This window comes from Babylonia areolata, chromosome 12 (assembly GCF_041734735.1).
Source record: "Babylonia areolata isolate BAREFJ2019XMU chromosome 12, ASM4173473v1, whole genome shotgun sequence".
In the NCBI taxonomy this organism is placed as follows: domain Eukaryota; kingdom Metazoa; phylum Mollusca; class Gastropoda; order Neogastropoda; family Buccinidae; genus Babylonia; species Babylonia areolata.
Genome location: NC_134887.1, coordinates 37,533,679 through 37,556,825, shown reverse-complemented (window position 1 = coordinate 37,556,825; position 23,147 = coordinate 37,533,679). Strand labels below are relative to the sequence as shown.

The window sequence follows — 23,147 nt, the reverse complement described above, 5'->3', positions numbered from 1 at the left end:
CAACTGATTTTGAGGAGAAATGGGAAATTCCGTGTTATCCGCGCCCATGCAATCTCGCCAGTTGATCATTAACAGCTTCACAGTTCACATGACCGACTCGAGTTCCATGTTCCTTTCACCAATTCTCAATCGATCGTAGAATGTTCAGTTGTACAATCTGTGCAAAACGTATCCGAGCGTCCTGAATCCAATATATCAGCAGCTCGGAAGTTTCAATCAGGAAATGTGAGCACAACCTGTTTAGTTGTCACCTGTTGGCGAATTCAACGTTGAATGCGCAGGCAAAACAAACACGAGTGTATCATTGACGAAACGATCATGCTGACAGATGACAGAGTAATCAATTTGATGATTGTGGTCGCTAACTTACGACTGGAGGAAGAATTAAGTCCGTCTGTCGATCGGTTGTGTGTCAAAGCCAGAGCCTTCGCAAATCGTTTTCCCGTCCAGTCTGTAACGTGGTCATTCCATGCATCGTCTCTTCTTCTTCTTCCTTGGCAGCGACCACAATCAGCTAGTTGATTATTCTGTCACTTATCACAGAAATGTTTGGCTATAGGCTAAAAGCCTTTGGCCCTCATAATCGGTGTCCATTTATGTGCTTTTGGATCACTTGTTGTGAACAGACCCTTGTTTAAATATGGCATAGTGTATACTATATTTCTCTACAGCTCAATAAAGATTTAACTCTGTGGAAAATACATGGTTCTTAAACTTTTTGTCAATATGATTTTTGAAGGCGTTTACCGATGGTGCATTGATGGTGTCATAGGAAAGGTTATTCCACAGATTTATGATACGGTTAGTAAAGAACTTGCGGAACTGGTTAGTTACGAAATTAGTTTTGTTTATTTTGAAGTTGTGCCCTCGAGTTTTATCATAGTTAGCCATAGTAAACAAGGAAGAGGTGGTGCAAGGATCATAAATATTGTGCATGATCTTATATACTTCAATGAGATCACCTCTTAATCTTCTATAAGGGGTCCGCACTCGCAAAAAAAAAAAAAAAAAGAAAGAAAAGAAGAAAAAACAAGAAAGAAAAAGAAAAAGAAAAAGAAAAAACAAGAAAAAAAAGAAGAAAAACAAGAGAGAGAGAGAGAGAGAGAGAGAGAGAGAGAGAGAAGAAGAAGAAGAAGAAGAAGAAGAAGAAACAAAACAACAACAACAACCAAACCTGGGCGTGGCTTTTAATGGAGACGGGAGGCCCTTGACACGAAGGTGTCGATGGTCTTGGCCTCTACGACGTCCTGGGGTAGCTCGTTCGACATCCAGTCCTTGATGGTACGGGGAAGGAACGCCTGCTGTCTGTACTGCGTTCTGCACTGTCTGTCCTGGAGGCTGGGCCACTTCGAAGTTCTTCAAGCATGGCGGTGGGGCTAGAGGTGTTGTGGTAGCGCCTCATCACGAAAGGGGCTGCCTCTCAGTGTTTGCACATCGTTGTGCTGAACTGTGGCACTGCATGGACTTCAGATTGATGTTAACTCACTTAGTTTTTTTTGGTTTTTTTTTTGTCTTTTCTTTTTCGAGACAGGCTTTAAAGTTCGTGCTGCACGTGAAAATCTGTCAAAGAGAGAGTCTGTGAAAACATGCCGTCAAAACGTTTTTCTTTGTATTTGTGAGTTTGCTTTTCTGTTTAACATCTCCCTCTCTCTCTATATATATATAGAGAGAGAGAGTGTGTGTGTGCCGTGTGTGTGTGTGTGTACCGTGTGTGTGTTCTTGCAGCCGTGTTGTAATGACGAACTTGCGGGTGGGGTAGGAGGGGGAACCAACTTGTCCAAACAAATGTGTGTGCGCATAAACATCTGTTTGCTTTCAAAATAATTATGTCTTAGTACACATTACAACCATGACAGTTTCTATTAAAAAAAAAAAATCAGATTTATAAAAACGTGTATTTGAGGGAGCTTCCTTGTGTATGAGGTGAGGGGAGGGGGCGGAGAGGAAAGGTCAGTGGGCAGGGGGTGGGGGTGGGGGGGTTGGTAGTGGATTAAGGTGAGTGAGGAGTGTGTGGTGAGAGGGGGGGGCGGGGTGTGGTGTGTGTGTGTGTGTGTGGGAGGGGGGGGGGGCGGTGGGGGGGTTGAGGATGGGGGCATAGTCAGCACCAACTGTTATAAAATTATATCTCCTGAATTATGGAACAACTGAGAATGAAAAGTTTAGTGACAGTGATGGTGTGTCACATGCTTGTGTGTGCGTGTGTGCATGTGCCTGTGTGTGCATGTGTGTGTGTGCATGATCCTGACATGGAGAAAGTGGTCATAACTGCTGAAATATTCAATGTTTCAGTGTTAAATCAACGATTATCATGTCTCTCATTCTCTCCCAACTTCAAAACAATTTCACACACACACACACACGCGTGCACACGCGCAGGCACGCACACACACAAGAAAACACACACACACACACACGCCTATACTTTTTTCCCCAGTTTATTATGCTTAGACAAAATAATGCCAAAAACACAATGTCCAAAAACATGCAATATTTAAGTGAAAAGTAAATACCAATTTCTTTTTTTTTATGTACAGAGTATTACTATTTGTGTTTACAGAAAATGAGATTTTCACTTATAAGCTCCATCATTACCCAGTCTCACAATGCATGCATTTTTACACATACTGTTAAACAATTTGCAGACACACACACACACACAAATGTTTTGAGATTGGTTATAGAAGCGTCATACAGTTCAAGGGAAAAGGGCAACATCTGCCTAAAAATACTTGACAATGGCACTCTTCTAAGCTTATCTCAAAACATAATGTTGACATCGTTATTTCAAGGGCAATCTTATCCCCGTTTTCATTTCATGGACTTTTGTGTAACTTTGTTGGTTCAGTCTTTTGTCTCGTTTTTATGGGGGTGGGGAGTGGGGGGAGGGGGATGGGGGGAGGGCGGGGCGACAGAGAAAAGTTACTGCTTGTTGGTAGAAGACAGAAAGAAAAACAAACAAAAAAATAAAACAACCCGACCTGGTTTGTGAGGTCCATGGCCAAATTTCTGAAATCACAAGGGGGTGGGAGTTGGGGGTGGGGGTGGGGGAGGTTGGCGTGTGGTGGGGGTGACAGGTTATGGAAGAAGCCTCCCCCCCCCCCCCAAGTTTTTCCAAGTCAGCGTGTGTGCAAACTTGAGAGCAAATTTTCTTTGTTGTTCCATGCAGGGCGCAGTTTCAGCTTCAAGGTGGTGTCAAAGTGGGTGTGGACTGATCCGTATGTGTTGCACTGTATCTTCATAACCGCCCCCACAAATGATAAAGGCTTGCTGTGGCAACAAGGCAGTATTTTTAGGGAGGTCTCCTTTCATCCCTTGACATGAACGTTTGTGAGCTAACCAACATCAGCTAACCCTTCCTGAAAAATGAGGAGTTTGTATTATACTGCCAGTTTGGTTAAATACAGTTACCATGTCAAACTGATGCAAACCAGGCCTATCAGTTTGCTCTTCTCAATGGCCACCATTTTTCTAAATCATTTTCTCAATGGCTGCCCCACCCCCCTTTTTTTTTTTTAAATCTGAAAAACAGATTTCTGGATGGAGAGCACAGCAGCATCGCACTCCCTGGAGGAAAGCTCTGTTCCAATTTCAGAGCTGAAGTCCTGGCCATTAAAACAGCAGCAGAATTCCTCTCCTCCTGTGGAAAGCCCCTTGGCAGCATCTCCATCTTCACTGACTCCATGTCCACACTCCAGGCCCTTGACTCCCCTGATCCTGGTCCACTGATCCAGTCCCTTAAGGCCTCCCTCACAACCCTTACCCAAACAGCCCCAACGACCCTCCAGTGGGTGCCTGCACATGTAGGCCTCCCAGGCAACGAGCGTGCAGACCACCTTGCTAAGGAAGGAAGCCAGCTCACACAGCCAACCTTTCCTGCCACGTATGAGGAAGCAAAAACTCTCCTCTGCAGCAGATTCCGAAGAGGCTGGGTCACCCTGAATGGAGGCTACCAGGTACACCAGGATCCCATCAGGACACTGGAGAGGAGACACCAGACTACCATCTACCGCCTTCGCACAGGACACTGCGGCCTCCGAGCACACCTGAAGAGGATTGGAGTGGCAGCCACATCCCTATGTGATTGCGGTCAGGCTGACCAGACCCCATCCCATATTCTCCAAGACCCCCCTGTATGAGAAGATGCGGCAGCAGTCCTGGCCTGGGGGTGCTGACCTCAACACCAAGCTCTGGGGGACGGTAGCCAATCTTCACCGGACGTCCGAGTTTGTGGCATCCCTCGGACTTCGACCCTGACTGCGTAGCTGTCGAACGCAAAAGAAATAAAGATGAAAAACGGTGGCCATTGAGAAAACGATTGTTTACCTCCTGCCGGAAACGGCATTTCATTGGCAAGCAGATGGTGGTCTAATGGCAAGATGTCGTATCACTGAGTTGCCGCAATAAATTCTGGCCAAGTAGAGCAAACAGATAGGCCTGGTTTGCATCAGCTTGACATGGTACAGGATACGACACCAAACTGTTGTTTTCTTCTTCCTGCTTTTGCTTTGTTTGATGGAGATTTCTTTCTTCTTGTTGACTCGTTTTTCTATGTGTGAAGAAAAACGTTTGGGGGAAAAAAAAAAACAGGATTTATTAGACTTGTGTAAGTCTATCTGAAAAGGTGTGTAAAAACCAAACCACACCACACCAAAGCAAACCAACAACACAAAACCAAAACGACGCAGAACCGCTTTGTACTTGTGATTGTCTTACCTTGTTTAAACTGCACATATGATTTGAATACAGCAGCTGGGAAGCACAGGGCAAAGCTGAGCAAAATATTTACATGTGTAAATCTTGTACAATATTTACAAAAAGGCTGAAATCTGTAATAGTTCCACTACAGGAAGAACCTGGTACACTTGCATGAACTGCTAGTAGCTGTGCCAGGTAAACAGGATAAAAAAACACAAAAAAAACCAAGAGAGGCAAGGCCTTCAAGACTCACTTGTGATAAATTAAGTCCCCTAGCATTAATTACAGAGTAATTTCCCTTTTTTACTATCTGTACGAAAACATTTGCAAAATAAAAAAAAATTCCATGCTTAGCAAAAGAAGTTCCTGTTTGAACAAAAAATGATAATAATGACTTCTCTTGTTGTTGTGTCAGAATAAGAGGTCGAAGTGCTAAGTTTAGAGAATACAAAAAAATATAACAGTAAATGCAGTTTGCATATAATTAGGCTTCTTTTTTAAATTTTTTTTGTGCCCATCCCAGAGGTGCAATATTGTTTTAAACAAGATGACTGGAAAGAACTGAATTTTTCCTAGTTTTATGCCAAATTTGGTGTCAACTGACAAAGTATTTGCAGAGAAAATGTCAATGTTAAAGTTTACCACGGACACACAGACACAGACAACCCAACACCAGGTTAAAACATAGACTCACTTTGTTTACACAAGTGAGTCAAAAAGAGGGAAAGGTTCAGTCCAGTTTCTCAAGGAGGCATCACTGCATCTGAACTAATCCATACACACTGCGCATCACTGCATCTGAACTAATCCATACACACTGCGCATCACTGCATCTGAACTAATCCATACACACTGCGCATCACTGCATCTGAACTAATCCATATACACTGCGCATCACTGCATTTGAACTAATCCATACACACTGCGCATCACTGCATCTGAACTAATCCATACACACTGCGCATCACTGCATCTGAACTAATCCACACACACTGCGCATCACTGCATCTGAACTAATCCATACACACTGTGCATCACTGCATCTGAACTAATCCATACACACTGCGCATCACTGCATCTGAACTAATCCACACACACTGCGCATCACTGCATCTGAACCATACACACTGCGCATCACTGCATCTGAACTAATCCATATACACTGCGCATCACTGCATCTGAACTAATCCATACACACTGCGCATCACTGCATCTGAACTAATCCACACACACTGCGCATCACTGCATCTGAACTAATCCACACACACTGCGCATCACTGCATCTGAACTAATCCATACACACTGCGCGTCACTGCATCTGAACTAATCCATACACACTGCGCGTCACTGCATCTGAACTAATCCACACACACTGCGCATCACTGCATCTGAACTAATCCATACACACTGCGCGTCACTGCATCTGAACTAATCCACACACAATGCGCATCACTGCATCTGAACTAATCCATACACACTGCGCGTCACTGCATCTGAACTAATCCATACACACTGCGCGTCACTGCATCTGAACTAATCCATACACACTGCGCGTCACTGCATCTGAACTAATCCATACACACCGCGCCACATCTGCTCGGCAGAAGCCTAACAGCAGCATGACCCAATGCTTGTCAGACCTTCAGTGCATGCATATTTTTTTGTGTGTGTGTACCTATCGCAGTGGGTTTCATCCACAGAATTTTGCCAGAGGACAACACTTTTCGCTGCCATGGGTTCTTTTTTCAGTGCACCACCAGGTGCGTGTCGCGCACAGGGCCTCGGGTTCATCGTTTCCCCCAAACGACACGACGCTCAGTTGGGATTTTGCAGTCAAACTTGGGAGGAAGGGTAGGGGTGGGATTCAAACTCAAGACCCTCACGGGCACTGTAATGGCAGACAAGTGTCAACCACTCTGCCATTTACAAGAAGGCTGGAATCTGTAACAGGTCCCTTAGAGGAACTGCTGTCCCTGCACACAGCGCACCACAGATAAAAAAAAAAAAAAAAAAAAAACTTGGGGAAAATGTATTACTAGACACCTGGAGACTGGGGAAAATTGCTTGCATGTGAGCTGAAGCAACAGCAGACAAGGGAAGCAAGTGCCATCTCTCGAGTGTGAAGAAGCCTGAAGCGTAGGAGTGGATGCTATCACCTGACACAGCCATTATCATTGTTGATACACAACTCGTTTTTTAAAACAAATTTTTTCTTCTTTTTTTTTTTGTACAAAGCATATAACATTTCAAAGCAAAAATAAAACCACCCCATAATACTCCAGACATTGCTTCTGGTCGTTTTACTGGGTGAAAAGGAATGATCAAGAACATTTTTAAGTGCTGACTATCGGCTTCTCCATGACTACCTCAGTCTACAATCACCAGTATGTGCCATTGAAACATAATAATAATGAACAAAATCCTTCCTCCTCCTCTCTCCATGATTACCTCTGTAACTCTGTTCACACTTTATCAAATCACAGCCATCGTCCTGCTCATTTCAGCAATCAGAAATTGTAAAAAGTGTGAAACTTTCACAGCAATCATCAGAAGAAGATCCAGTCTCATACAAATCATTTGGACTCCAATACCCAGCCAAGAACACCCCCCCCCACCCCCCCCCCAAAATGTCCAGCATGTATCCTTCACCTTTATAGGTTCTAGATGACAGAAAAAAAAAAAAAAAAAAAAAAAAAAAAAAAAAAAAAAAAGAAGCAACCACCGTTCATTGCAAACGCCAGTCAGTCTCCAGTTCAATGGTATTCCCCATCACGATGGGAAACGATAAATCAGCGATCAGTTTCTGATGTCCAGTTTTCTCCAATACTCTGCGAAAGGCACATTCTGTCATTCACGTGAAACAACGCACTGACTCCTATTCTTTGCAAACACACAGTGGTAAACGCTTCACCCACTATCACTATCCCCATTTACAAGTTTACACGATTTGAAGGAACTGTGACAAAGACCAAAAAATACAAGGCTTTCATCATGCTTTTCTTCTTTAAAAAAACCAAAAAAAACAAAACAAAAAAAAAAAAAAAAAAAACAAACACAAAAAAAGAGACACATGTGATCTATAGAAAAAAACACATACATGTACTAACAATTTATATATATTTCATAAGCACAGAGGTGAGTGACGCATTTTCTCAAAACAATACTGTCAAAGTTAAACTGAAGTTTCTGAGATTTTTTGCAGCTTCTACAAATTTCAAAAACATCGAAAGACACTTTTTTTTTTAATGCCACAAACAATATCATCATGACACAGTCAAACACAAGCTCTCAAGACATACCAGTGCATCTTTCAAAGGAAAAAAAAAAATGATGCAGATAAAAGAGCCGAATATTAATAGCACACACACACACAAATCTTTGTCAACCACAACATAAAACTGAAACAGCCAAGCTGATAATTTCTTCTGCTTCTTGACAGGACTTTCTGTTCTTGTATTGCATTGTATTGTTTTGTATTTCTTTTTTGTCACAACAGATTTCTCTGTGTGAAATTCAGGCTGCTCTCCCCAGGAACAGCGTGTCACTACACTACAGCACAACTCCCCCCCCCCCCCCTTTTTCCCCCCTGCATTCAGTTTTATCTGTTTTTCCCTATCAAAGTGGATTTTTCTACAGAATTTTGCCAGGAACAACCCTTTTGTTGCCGTGGATTCTTTTACGTGCGCAAAGTGCAAGCTTTCTCTCTCCGAGTCCTCAAACAAAACCAATAAAAAACAAAAACAGTATGAGCAATGCATCTGTGAGAATTTCATTATCTGTTCATCACATTTTAAATGATAAAACCATGAGGATTAAAGGTAACTGTAAATCCTTGATAATGAGGTCTGTAACATGTAGATGATGACAGGTAAAAAAACAAAAAAAAAAAAAGAAAAAGAAAAACCTAACAAAAAACCAAAAAAACAATGAAACCCCCCAAACCCCAGCAACCATCAATTTATTTAAAAAAAAAAAAAAAGAATAACAAAAAAACAAAAAACAAACAAAAAACCCCCCAAACCCCAATTACTTCCCTTTCAACACCATCTCTCACAATGGCTTCTTCTGGTTTGTAGAAGTGCAGTTGAAAATTTGATGCATTTTTTTTTTTTTAATTTAATTTGTTTATTCCAATACAGCTTGTGTATTATTTCATTAGTCTCCAGTATTACAATTTGTTTGCACAAGACATTTTTAGCCCTGTTCTCGGCACATCTCAAATACTTATCCATATCACAGTCAGTCTGCATTACCATACCTGTCTTCGTAATGTTTCAAGACTTCCAATGGTGACAGATTTTTCCACTGGAAGAACATCTGTTATAACAATAAAAACTTCAACAACAAAAAAACAGGTTCCCAAGTCTCTTCAAAAGCGTGAAAAAGTTATATGCTCTTGTGCAGTCAGAGTAATGATCATTCCAGCATTGCAACCATTTGCACTGGAATACTATTTGTCCTTTTGCATTATTTTGGTTGCAAGACAGAAAAACATAACCACCATGAGGATTACTTTTGGATCTATATCTTTTTTTTTAACGTGAAGTCAAATTTCCACTGATCATCAACACAGGTTAGTCAATGTAACTTTTTTTTTTTTTCTCAGAAAGTTATTGTATTACTTTTTTGACAAAACAGATTTCTGTGTGAAATTCTGGCTGGTCTCCCCTGGGGCTGTGTTTTACCACAATGCAGCCCCACTAACATTATTTCTTTTTTCTGTCAGTCAGTGAAAATGTTTGGCTATTTACGTCTTTTTTCTGCAAGTTTTACCAGGGACAACCACTTTATACTTTGTGTCACAGAATATTCTGTCAGTTGTGATGGAGTCTCCCGTCGGTCCGACGGATGAGTAGGCAGGCAGGCTTATCTGTCGGCGTGTGTCCTCATATGGGAGAAGAGGGCAATTCTGGATGCGCAGCACTTCCCACAGGTGTTGCAAGGGAAAAAATTTCCAGAAGTTGAGCCCTGCTTCCTTCGCTCACGCTGCTCCTTAATGGCCAGGTTGTATACCGGGGACAACCGCTTGATACTTTGTGTCACAGAATATTTTGTCAGTTGTACACCAGGGACAACCACTTTATACTTTGTGTCACAGAATATTCTGTCAGTTGTATACCAGGGACAACCACTTGATACTTTGTGTCACAGAATATTCTGTCAAGTTGTATACCGGGGACAACCACTTGATACTTTGTGTCACAGAAAATTCTGTCAGTTGTATACCGGGGACAACCACTTGATACTTTGTGTCACAGAAAATTCTGTCAGTTGTACATGGTGGACAACCACTTGATACTTTGTGTCACAGAATATTCTGTCAGTTGTATACCGGGGACAACCACTTGATACCTTGTGTCACAGAATATTCTGTCAAGTTGTATACCGGGGACAACCACTTGATACTTTGTGTCACAGAATATTCTGTCAGTTGTACATGGTGGACAACCACTTGATACTTTGTGTCACAGAATATTCTGTCAAGTTGTATACCAGGGACAACCACTTGATACTTTGTGTCACAGAATATTCTGTCAGTTGTACATGGTGGACAACCACTTGATACTTTGTGTCACAGAATATTCTGTCAGTTGTATACCGGGGACAACCACTTGATACTTTGTGTCACAGAATATTCTGTCAGTTGTATACCGGGGACAACCACTTGATACTTTGTGTCACAGAATATTCTGTCAAGTTGTATACCGGGGACAACCACTTGATACTTTGTGTCACAGAATATTCTGTCAGTTGTACATGGTGGACAACCACTTGATACTTTGTGTCACAGAATATTCTGTCAAGTTGTATACCAGGGACAACCACTTGATACTTTGTGTCACAGAATATTTTGTCAGTTGTACACCAGGGACAACCACTTTATACTTTGTGTCACAGAATATTCTGTCAAGTTGTATACCAGGGACAACCACTTGATACTTTGTGTCACAGAATATTCTGTCAAGTTGTATACCGGGGACAACCACTTGATACTTTGTGTCACAGAATATTCTGTCAAGTTGTATACCGGGGACAACCACTTGATACTTTGTGACACAGAATATTCTGTCAGTTGTATACCGGGGACAACCACTTGATACTTTGTGTCACAGAATATTCTGTCAGTTGTACATGGTGGACAACCACTTGATACTTTGTGTCACAGAATATTCTGTCAGTTGTACATGGTGGACAACCACTTGATACTTTGTGTCACAGAATATTCTGTCAAGTTGTATAAGTGTATAGACAACAGAAACAAACCCGTTCTGTCGCCTCCCCATGAAACGTAGCACCCCCTTCCCCCTCCGCAACAGATGGGCCCGACGACTAAACCATGCGTGTGCGCATGCGAACACACACGTGCACAGGCACGTGCACACAAAAGTTATGAGAAATTTCAATAACAGAAAAACCACTCTGAAACTGGAATTTAATAACAGAAAAACAAAAAAACCCTGAAATACATAGACACTGATAAAAGCTCCTGTCACTGGCCTTTAAAATTTAAAAAAAAAAAAAAAAAATTTTTTTTATATATACAATAATGTAAAACTTGAGGTTGGAAACAAGACACATAGCATTTACTACGTAATTCAAGCAAGATGAATACTGTTAGCACAAAAAATGAGTCAGTTTAGCCACTAACGGTACATCTCTGGAGAAAAACTGCAGCGACTGCATTCACAACTCACAAATCAGCTGACAGAGAAAAACAAAACAAAAATGTAAGAAATATACAGACAGGGAGGGTGGGAGGTTAGGGGTTGGGGTGTGGGGGTGGGAACAGGGAACAGGGAAAGTTGTGAGATTCAAATCCAATGAACGTGGCTGAATTTGCCACCAGTACTGTCACATCATGAAGACAACTGATCATCTCAGTTTGGGAAGAAAAAATTCCTTCTTTCTTTTTCTTTTCTTTCTTTTTTTCTTTAAACAAAAAACACAAACAAAAATTTTTTTTTAAGTGATTGGGTATTCAACAATTCATTCCTAAAGGGTAAGTAGAGATATAAATCCTTATCACCTTTCATTTAATCTCTGGCTCACGAATATGGATATCCATCTTCTGACATGCGTGTCTAGTGAACTGAAATACTTCATGATGTTTTCATCAGTCAATCTGAAAACAAAAAAAAAACCCCAAAAAACAACCAGACATAGAAAACTGCTCCAATCTCCCTTAAAAAAAACACACCAAAAACACACACACACAAACAAACAAAACATAAAACACACACACAAAAAACAAAGTTATACGTCTTAGGCTTCCCTCAAGTTTCAGCGAACCAATGCTGTTATTACTTTCTTCAATCCTGGCTAATCTTGCCCGAAACTAAAACATATTCCATCCACCTTTCGAGCCTTGGTACAGTGGCCATTTCCTCATTTTTCATTAAATTCTATTTGTGGCTATCCTTCCATGCTGCTCAGGGAGTATTCTATTCACTTTTCTCTTCTCTTGGCTTAACAACAATGGAAAAACATGATGATGATGGAGTCTCCCGTCGGTCCGACGGATGAGTAGGCAGGCAGGCTTATCTGTCGGTGTGTGTCCTCATATGGGAGAAGAGGCCGGTTCTGGATGCGCAGCACTTCCCACAGGTGTTGCAAGGGAAAACGTCTCCAGAAATTGAGCCCTGCTTCCTTCGCTCACGCTTCTCCTTTATGGCCAGCGTTCTCTTGTTTTCAAACGTTTTTATGCCACTAGAGCACAGCATCCTCCAGCGAGAGCGGTCAAGGGCATCAGTTTCCCAGGAAGCGGTGTCTATGTCACAGGCTTTGAGGTTTGTCTTCAATGGAAAAACAACAACGACAAAAACACTTGAATGCTGACTGGAAGCACTGACGCTAATACTGTATTCTGGTTGTGGACAGCGTGCAATCCCAAAGACTCATTTATGTTTATTTTTTAAAGTTGTCACAAAATGCTGGAAAAGAGTGGGTTTTTTTTTAACTAAATTAAAAAATTTTTTTTTTTAAACCTGTTTATGTTCAGTTTGTCACAAACAAGTTTCTGGAAACGTTTTTCCAGTACCAGTAGTTTAAGTATCAGCTCTGCTATGTACAGATGTTTCCATACTCATACAAATATATATATATATATGTGTGAGCCTGAATTCTGGAAAGGTCACAACTGTTGAATACAATCATATATCAGAAAATACATACAGAAAAAAAAAAATCTGAAATCAAAACGTTATGTACAAACTTTCTGCGGTAAGGAGGAGGAGAAGACGACGAGGAGAGAGAGAGAAAAAAAAAAGCATCCAAGAAACAAGACACACACACACACAAAAAAAAAATCACCACAAAAACAAGCAATCAAAAGAGCAGTCACCCTGAACCCCAAAAGAACTGAGAAACACACAAGCTGATTCACAGAGGTTTTTTTTTTCTTTTCTTCCACCATCGTTACCTCTCTCTCTTTCCTTGGCCTCTGAACTTTTCTTCTTTCTGATGCTTTACACCTTCCTTCCGTATCAATTACGCATAATTACATACACAAAACATTCATCTTCCCTTTCTTTGGGGGGGGGGGGGGAAGGGAAAGTAACGATGATGACAAATTATTCATTCCCCATCAAGTCTCTTCCCCTCTGAAAATGAAAATTCAAAATCATTCCACAGCAACCTTTTCCCCAACATTCACATGGCATGCCTGACTAATTAAAAAAAAAATTTTTTTAAATTTTTTTTTAAATTTCATACACACAAACATAAGCTTTAGCAGAGATTGTTACCCCCCTAACCCCCCCCCCCCCCCCCACCCTCCCAAAGCAAAAGAACCCAAACAGAATCTCGTTCAAACACTGCCAACTTTTTTTTTTTATCAGCATGTCACAGACACCCTCCACAAGTGCAGCCAGTCTCTTTTATTTAAAGCTTTGCATTGTATCTGGAAAAAAAAAAAAGAGAAATGAAAAAAAAAAGAAAAAAAAGAACTAGCTGGAAACCAATCGTTGCACACACGGCTGAAGATGCACACACACCAAACGTCCTGGCAAAGTGACTGGTGTCACACAGACCGACAGCTGCGAGGATGCTGGTTCCAGCCAAGACACCCATGATGTGGGATTTTTTTTTTTCTTTTTTCTTTTTTTTTTTTTCAGCCTGAGGCGGACTCGAGGTGAGTGTGCTATGAGGTCGAATGGGACGACTGGGACCGCATACGTTGGGGGGGTCATCCACTTCACAGAAGGCTTCTGTGGGAGTGTTGCTCGAAATCCTCAGGTGTCTGCATCTCTTGGGCCTGGTGTTTTATATTATATATCTATCTATATCTATCTATATATATCTATATATGTATCTCTCTCTCTCTCTATATATATATATATCCTGAGGGTACAGCCTTGTCAAGCACTCTCAATTCTCGACTCTGAATGGATTCCCTGCAGCATCAGTGTCCATCAACCCCGTTATCACCAAAGAAAACAAAACATCCAAAAATCTGTGGCACAGAAAAAAGAAAGAAAAGAGCAGAGCGGGGGAAAAAAAAAAGCTAATGCACACACATCTTTTGCTTACACCCCCCTAAAAAAGCAAACGGAAGAAAAAAAACAAACCAACAAACAAAACCACACAGCATTCGATGTTCAGTGAAGAAGTCACTCGTTGTGGAGTTCATCTTCTTTTGACTCTTTCACTCTTTTTCTTCTCCTTCCTTCCTTTTCAATCTTTGGTTTGGTATCAGTTCCAATGGCAAAGGCGGTCTCTCTCTCTCTGTTCTTGAAGAAGCAAAGCTGACGCTGCATTCGGGAGCCTCTGAACAACTCCTTGCTGTCTCTGTGAATAAAAAACAAAAACCCACAAAGCTCAAGACATTCTTCTGCAAGTAGACTTCTCGACACTGGCGAGGGATCAAACACTGAACACACTATGATGAGAAAGAAAATCATTGCACTAACTGTTTCTTCCCATGCCTTGTTTACGGTTGATTTTAGGGGTAGCTTTTGTCATGTTCATCATTACTAGCTATCCCATAACTTTTTTTTTTTTTTTTTTTTTGCGAATTAATTTTCTTTGTATTGGATTCTGGACAAGGAATCCAACCTGACTGTTTTGAATAAAATTTCTTTCTCGTTACAAAGCGTTTATTATCTGATCCTCAGCGAGTGTTAGCAGGATATCAAACACACCTTTACATACTGAACCACAATGGAAAAATCAACAAAACAAACACACACAACAACCCCAAAACCAAGCCACCAGTTTCAGTTTCACTTTCTCAAGGAGGCGTCACTGCGTTCGGACAAATCCATACACGCTACACCACATCTGTTGAGCAGATGCCTGACCAGCAGCATAACCCAACGCGCTTAGTCAGGCCTTGAGTGCATGCTTACATATTTGTGTACCTATGAAAGTGGATTTCATTTTATGTAATTTCGCCAGAGGACAACACTCTCGTTGCCATGGGTTCTTTTTCAGTGCGCCAAGTGCGTGCTGCACACGGGACCTCGGTTTATTGTCTCATCCAAAAGACTAGACGCTCAGTTTGATTTTCCAGTCAAACTTAGGAGAAAGGGCGAGAGCGGGATTCGAACCCACACCCTCACGGACTCTCTGTATTGGCAGCTGAGCGTCAAGCCACCAAACAAACCAAAAAGACCTTTCTTTTGACTCGCTCCTTCCACCTTATGTGTCATAGTCAGCCGTTTTCGCCTATGACCATCAGAACAGCAGAGGAGGTAACTGCTGTCCCGACTATCTGGGCTAGAATTTGATTATAGTGGAGAGTGTCTTGCCCAAGTAACATCCCCACTCTCTCAGCCAAGAGGGTTTTAGGACAGTCGGCGTTGTGATGGTTCCCAAAGGCCAACTAGCCCCCAAGGCTGCAGCACTTGAGCCGGTGCAGTCTTGCCTCCAAATTTGAGAGTCAAAGTCCTTCACAAAAAGACTAAGCTGTAGACGATTTCCCACTGCATTAGAGAAACCACTGATAACGCAGTTCTCACTCTGCTGTTGACCCAACTGTAAATTGATGTCAGTCAATCTGTTTAACCCTTTGAGCCCTGACCACTGCTTTACCTGTGGTAGAGAAAAATGACATAATGCCTAGCCACCGGTTGAGCGGTGTGTAAACACTTGTGTCGTGTTTTGCTATTGGTTGACTTCTATTGAAGAGCCAATCAGAAAAAACGTAATATTCTGACGTCAGCGAACGTAGTACCAACATGGCCGCGCCTTTTCACTGTGTTTTGTGCATGTGCTTTGGATAAAAAAGATCTATTTCAATATAAGTCAACCAATAGCAAAATACGACAAGTGTTTACGCACCACTCAACCGGTGGCTAGGCATTATGTCATTTTTCTCTATCACTGGTAAAGCGGTGGTCAGGGCACTCTTTTTATATCTGCCGTGACACATTAAATACCAATTATTTGCAAATTTTGGCTCAGGAGCTTAGGCAGAAGGGTTAGAATTGCTCAGGAACTCAGGGCTCAAAGGGTTAATGCTTGGGTTAACCCCTTGACTGCTGCTGACAAGGATGCCTGTCGGGAAAGAGCTGTCACCTCACTGTGACGACACAAAGCTAACAGGTCTGGATGCAAGTTAAAACTACAGCATTTGGACTTCTTCCTCTAGAGATTGTCTTTGCTTTTTGTTCAACACAATCACACGTTAACTTTTAAACAATACAAAGTGTGCCACTTTGCTTTTTGTTCAACGCAATCACATATGTTAACTTTTAAACAATACAAAGTGTGCCACTGACAGCGCTTCAATTTCATGCCTCATTTTATTATTATTTTAAAAATATTTTCTTTCTTTCTTTTTTTATTATTATTATTTATATTTATTAATTTTCATTATTTTTATTTTTTTTATTTTTTATTTTATTTTATTACTACTGTTTTTATTTATTTATTCATTTTCTCAAGGCCTGACTAAGTGTGTTGAGTTACGCTGCTGGCCAGGCATCTGCTTGGCAGATGTGTAGCGTATATGGAGTTGACCGAACACAGTGATGCCTCCCTGAGCAACTGAGGCCCCCCAACACACACACACTTCTCATACACCTGCAACACAAGTGTTTTTTTTGTTTTTGTTTTTTTCAAAGTACACACACACAAACAAAAATACCCATTAAGACACACACACACACACATACAAAACACAAACAAAACCACGCTCACTCCAAAACTCACCACACACACAAAATCTCTCAAAATAAAAATCAAAACCCCTCACAAAACAACAAAACCCTTACCAAGAATCAACACCAACGCTCATCCCACGATGTCCTGGTACTCAAGGAATTGCTGCAAGGAGTGTGGAACAGGGAGCGACTTCAGACCCTCGGAGCTAATGTAACGCCGTATCACTCGCCGACAGATGTGCAACAGGGGCTCAGGGCCGTCTCGGGGCACAGACAGCACACTCATGGACCCATTCAAACACCTGCAAACATACAGAAACACGGCCACATGAAGAAAAGGGAAGGACGTCGACAGTACACCAAACAAACTCCATAATCTACTCGACAACAGACTACTACATGACATCAACAGAGAAATGAGAGGACTTGAAATCAAAATCCAGTAAGATTTACTGATTTATTTTTTTTACTGCAATTTTCCATGAACAAAACATGATCACTGTCATGGAAAGCAGGTTGGGTGTTCTCAATCCCAAAAAGTGATAAACATTCATCAAATGACTGTGTGAAATTGAAAGAACAATAAAGCCATATGAGTTTAATGATTTCCAAAAAGATGTTGACAACTCTTCATAAGAAAAAAGCGAACCGTTAACATTTAGAGCTCTAAACTACCATCATAATAATAATTTCAACTTGTATGTATGTATCAAAGTTTACATCGTTAGAAGCAGATAACATTTTCCCTTTAAACTAGTCTGAAAGCATGCTGGAATACTCTGCCTGCACAATCATCATCTGGAACGATTTTCCTGCCATATCAAGGCTGAACACCATCTGTGTCAAATCAAAACAGAGCAATGCTAACATCTGAAGCTGCGAACATGGAGCACAGTGGCACATGCTGGAATTGCTCTCACATAAATGACCATGAAAATGTTAACTTGCCAACTACCAGCAATGCAAAAAAGAGTGACAAATGAATTCAAAGCGATTGTTTGAAACTCACTTGAATGCCTGGCAGTGTACCAAACTTTTAATAATGACAATAAAAACGGCAATATAATTAAGTGTTAACTTGCCCACAATTTGCAATGCAGATATAAATTCAAGTGATTGTTTCAACTTAATTCCAATGCTTGGCAATATCACCAGAACCATTATTTTCATAAAAAACCACACCATTTCCTTTTAAACACAGCCACCTCGCCATATCACATACTGAGCACAGTTTAACTTCAACCTGTCAGTGCTGGCAAGAAACACTGACCCTTCATTTGGTAAAGTGTGCAATGCTTGAAAACACATTAAAAAATCCAAAACAAATATATCAAGTCTGAAACGCAATAATCAAAGCTGGTGAAAACCAACGCAAATAATGAACCGAAACATTTGCTTTTCACAAATGGCATTCAGCTTTGCTATGCAGACATGTCTGAAATCATGCTGACTGACTGACTATAAATTTGTTCCTTTAAAAGATGCTTTCAGTGTTTCCCAAAAAAACCCAACAAACTCTGCGTTACATCTTTGTCAATCCCCAAGGGACTAGATGGATGGATAGATGGAACTCTCTCAACACAACAACACGGAAACGAACAGAGAAATCTGTAGATGTGTGCAAACAAACCTGGGAACCTACACCCCCCGAGACTAGCAACAAGTGAGGGGGCAGAGATTACTCATCATCTGCCAGCAGACGCAGAAAGTTTTTTGGGCTTTCTGGCTGCAGCGAAGGGAGGCCACTTCCGCCAACTTTCCTTGTCCAACCAATCACCACTGCGAAGAAAAGTAGCAGGTTCCAATATCATGGCATACTGGGGTGCCTGATAAGCGGCAACACCCATGTCACACATTTTTTACACATCTGATTTCTATCCTGAGCAATGCATGCATTAAACCTTTACTCAACACAATTCATACACACACACACATATATATAACAACATAGCTCAACACACCAAATTACACTCCAGAACGATTTAAGTTAACACACTTTCTACACATTTTTTCCTTCTTCTTTATTAAAGTCTCCCTTTCAAACTTCAGCTGTGTTGTAATTTTTCAGCATCAAATCTATTTGGAAAAATACTTTCCATCAATACAAATACATCATGATGTAAATCCTTCAAAATCAATATAAATTAAGTGTGCAATTTGCAATCAACAGTTTTGGCATTATTCCTTGATCCTCTTCTTCAAACCAATTTCTTCAACAAAAACAACAAACAACCAAAAAGAACAAACGAAGAATGAATGCAAGCTCATACTTGTGTGTACACTGCCAAGTTTCAGAACATATGCGTGAAGAGAGAAATGTTATCTATGTAAATGTAAGAAGGAATAACATAAATAATAACTCTCTGCTAAATTAATCACTGCAAATGTCATATCCAGGATCCTACACTGGAGGGAGAGAGAGAGAGAGAGAGAGAGAGAAAGAGAGAAAGGTCAGCAGATGTGTAGACATTTAGAAAATATCAAATCTAAATTAAAAACCACAAAATGATTTATAAAAAAAAACCCAAACAAAAACCAACTGAAAATCAACTGTTCCTTCCTTTTGAAACTAATCAATCACCATAAAGGCAACACTTCCACCCTCAGCTTGTAAAAGAACTGTTCCTTCCTTTTGACACCAATCAACCACCATACAGGCAGCACTACCCCCAACCCCCACCATTTTTTTTCTCTCTTTTTCATTTTGATCAAGACCGCTGAGGATATAAATCAAAACATTTTCCCTATTCATGGTGAGTAAACAGGCCTTTTCAGCATGCACACGTCTTGGGCCGGCAAACACGCTGCTTGTCAGATAAGGTGTCAACAACGATTGTGCAGTCCAGCTTTGAACACGACAAAATCACATAAACGTTTACCACCCTACACTTGCAGCTCTGCCAATAGAAACCCACCCAATGCTCTAAGGAAAAGGAAAATAAACTGAAAAGAAAAGTTTCAAAAGAAATGAGAAGTTACTGCGGAGGTCAAAAGCACTGCTCACTAACTGAAAACAAAACAAACAAGAGAGGCAAGGCCTTCAAGACTCACTTGTGATAAATTACGTCCCCTAGCATTAATTACAGAGTAATTTCCCTTACTATCTGCACCAAAACGTTTGCAAAATAAAAAAAAATTCCATGCTTAGCAAAAGAAGTTCCTGTTTGAACAAAAAAATGATAATAATGACTGCTCTTGTTGTTGGGTCAGAATATCGGATCAAAGTGCCAAGTTTAGAGAATACAAAAAATATAAATATAACAGTAAATGCAGTTTGCATATAAATTAGTCTTCATTTTTTATTTTTTTGTGCCCATCCCAGAGGTGCAATATTGTTTTAAACAAGATGACTGGAAAGAACTGAATTTTCCCTATTTTTATGCCTAATTTGGTGTCAACTGACAAAGTATTTGCAGAGAAAATGTCAATGTTAAAGTTTACCACGGACACACAGACACACGGGCACACACACACACAGACAACCGAACACCGGGTTAAAACATAGACTCACTTTGTTTACACAAGTGAGTCAACAAAAACAACCTGACCTGATTTCCTGACAGCTTTCACTCTGACCTCCTTCTTCTTCTTCTGCGTTCACTTGTATGTACACGAGTGGGCTTTTACGTGTATGACCGTTTTTACCCCGCCATGTAGGCAGCCATACTCCGTTTTCGGGGGTGTGCATGCTGGGTATGTTCTTGTTTCCATAACCCGCCGAACGCTGACATGGATTACAGGATCTTTAACGTGCGTATTTGATCTTCTGCTTGCATATACACAGGAAGGGGGTTCAGGCACTAGCAGGTCTGCACATATGTTGACCTGGGAGATCGTAAAAATCTCCACCCTTTACCCACCAGGCGCCGTCACCGCGTACCGTGATTCGAACCCGGGACCCTCAGATTGACAGTCCAACGCTTTAACCACTTGGCTATTGCGCCCGTCTCACTCTGACCAACTGTGCCGAGTTTCAAAATTCTGTTGTGCAACAGCAGTAACGACCCAACAGTGGACGAGGATTCGGGGGGGGGGGTGGAAGGAGATGAAGGGAGCTATGAACAGTTTCAGTTTCAGTAGCTCAAGGAGGCGTCACTGCGTTCGGACAAATCCATATACGCTACACCACATCTGCACAAGCAGATGCCTGACCAGCGGGTAGCCCAACGCGCTTAGTCATCAGGCCTTGAGAAAAAAAAAAGGACACACATGTATAATGATCCCAATCATGTCTTTGGCTCACCATCAGAAATGAGTGTTTGCTGAGCTGAAAGCGGAGTACTGGAAACGGAGCAATTCTATCTTTAATTAAACAGTCCTCATTGATTTGGCATTTCAATGTCCTACGATAGAATGCAATTATAGTTTTGTTTCAAACATTCCTTGTCTTCATCACAACTTTTCAGCTTTGACAAATCATTACATCTCCAAATTTATGCATTTTCTGGTTTCATACACATGATAATTACTCAGGACAAGTGCAGTACTTTAGGCAAAATTATGACCTGGGGATAAAAAAAAAACTGACATATTGTTTGAATGCCTGAAAATTCATGCTCATGACTGTGAAAATATTTTTGGATTCTGTATGTTTTTTTTGTTTCCTTCCCAGGAGTGCATTGTCATAATAATTAGGATATACGGAAAGAACTGATTTTCTCCTATCTTTAAACCAAGACTGACGTAGACAGACACAGTATTTCCAAAGAAAATATACATTACACAACACACTGACAACTGAAACACAAAGTCAGCACACAGACTTGCGTTGTGCGTCAACTTAGACGGGAGCCAAAAGCCGCACATGGAAAAGCAATCATACAGATGGCAACCTCTGTAAGCTTTTCTTTTTTTTTTTCTTTCTTTTTTTCATGATAAGAGAAACGTTCCACACCAGCAAAAGAAAGCAAGCTTGGCCAGAAATCAGGTCTGCCAACTTGCTGAAAAAGGGAGTTAACATGCCTCACCAGCACAACCTTCTTCTTCTTCTGCGTTCATGGGCTGCAACTCCCACGTTCACTCGAATATACGCGAGTGGGCTTTTACGTGTATGACCGTTTTTAACCCGCCATGTAGGCAGCCATACTCCGCTTTCAGGGGTGTGCATGCTGGGTGTGTTCTTGTTTCCATAACCCACCTGAACGCTGACATGAATTGCAGGATCTTTAACGTGCGTATTTGATCTTCTGCTTGCGTATACACATGAAGGGTGTTCAGGCACTGGCAGGTCTGCACATATGTTGACCTGGGAGATTGTAAAAATCTCCACCCTTTACCCACCAGGCGCCCTCACCGTGATTCGAACCCGGGACCCTCAGATTGAAAGTCCAACGCTTTAACCATTCGGCTATTGCGCCCGTCACTAGAATGATCATTACTCTGACTGCACAAGATCATTTAACTTTTTCACGCTTTTGAAGAGACTTGGGAACCTGTTTTTTGTTGTTGAAGTTTTTCCTGTTATAACAAATGTTCTTCCAGTGGAAAAATCTGTCCTGTTGGAAGTCTTGAAACATTACGAAGACAGGTATGGTAATGCAGACTGACTGTGATATGGAGAAGTATTTGAGATGCGCCACGAACAGGGCTAAAAATGTCTTGTGCAAGCAAACTGTAATACTGGAGACTAATGTAATAATACACAAGCTGTATTGGAGTAAAAAAAAAAAAAAAAAAAAAAAAAAAAAAAAAAAGTCCAACGCTTTAACCATTCGGCTATTGCGCCCCTCACCAGCACGACCCAAGCCAAGGAGAAGTACGCTTATACACAGGTCTACTGTACAGTGTGGTACGGTGGTGTGACAGTCACTCATGTCCGACTATGGCCATCAGAGGAGGCAACTGCTGTCCTGACTACCTGGGGCCAGAATCTGATTACAGTGGAGAGCGACCTGCCCCAAGCTACGTACCTACTTTCTCGGCCAAGAGGGTTTTTGTTAAAAACACAGGTCAATGTGATGTCTCAAGCCCACCAGCTAACCAGCCAAGCGTGGTTAGAGCAAGAAACCCTTGTTTGCTCCAGTTTGCACTCTCTGGGGAGGGCGAGGAAGGGGGGTAGGGGGTGGGGGTGGGGGTGTAAGGGGAAAGAAACGTGTTGGAAAATAGGTTTCAAAGTGTATTTTTATCTGGCAGGGGATGTGTGTGTGTGTGTGTGTGTGTGTGTGTGTGTGTGTGCGCGTGTGTGTGTGCGTGCGCGTGCGTGCATGTGTGTGCGCGCGTGAATTACAGTGAATTATGCCGGTCTTTAAGAAATTTCTATCTCAGTTCTAGGGTGATGCCGGCAAGTGACAAGTCTTCAAGCTTTTGTGTCCTACTTTTTTTTTTTTTTTTTAATCACTCACATACATA

The 23,147-nt window shown here is 41.3% G+C and overlaps 1 protein-coding gene across 3 annotated transcripts in view; it reads right to left on the bottom strand.

Annotated features, from left to right (window-relative positions):
- Nucleotides 1–13,489: 13,489 nt before the first annotated feature.
- LOC143288595 (WD repeat and SOCS box-containing protein 1-like) overlaps nt 13,490–23,147 on the bottom strand; it is a 40,532-nt gene continuing 30,874 nt past the window's right edge. For 2 of the 3 annotated variants that reach the window (XM_076597220.1, XM_076597221.1), the window contains exons 8-9: nt 16,911–17,101; nt 13,490–14,481 (exon numbers count right to left, since the gene is read on the bottom strand). In XM_076597220.1, coding sequence (XP_076453335.1) covers nt 16,930–17,101 — 172 coding nt within the window. In that variant the 3' untranslated portion in view covers nt 13,490–14,481; nt 16,911–16,929. Of the gene's footprint in view, nt 14,482–16,910; nt 17,102–18,429; nt 18,579–23,147 lie in introns of those variants that run through there. The other variant, XR_013056121.1, reaches the window with a different exon arrangement.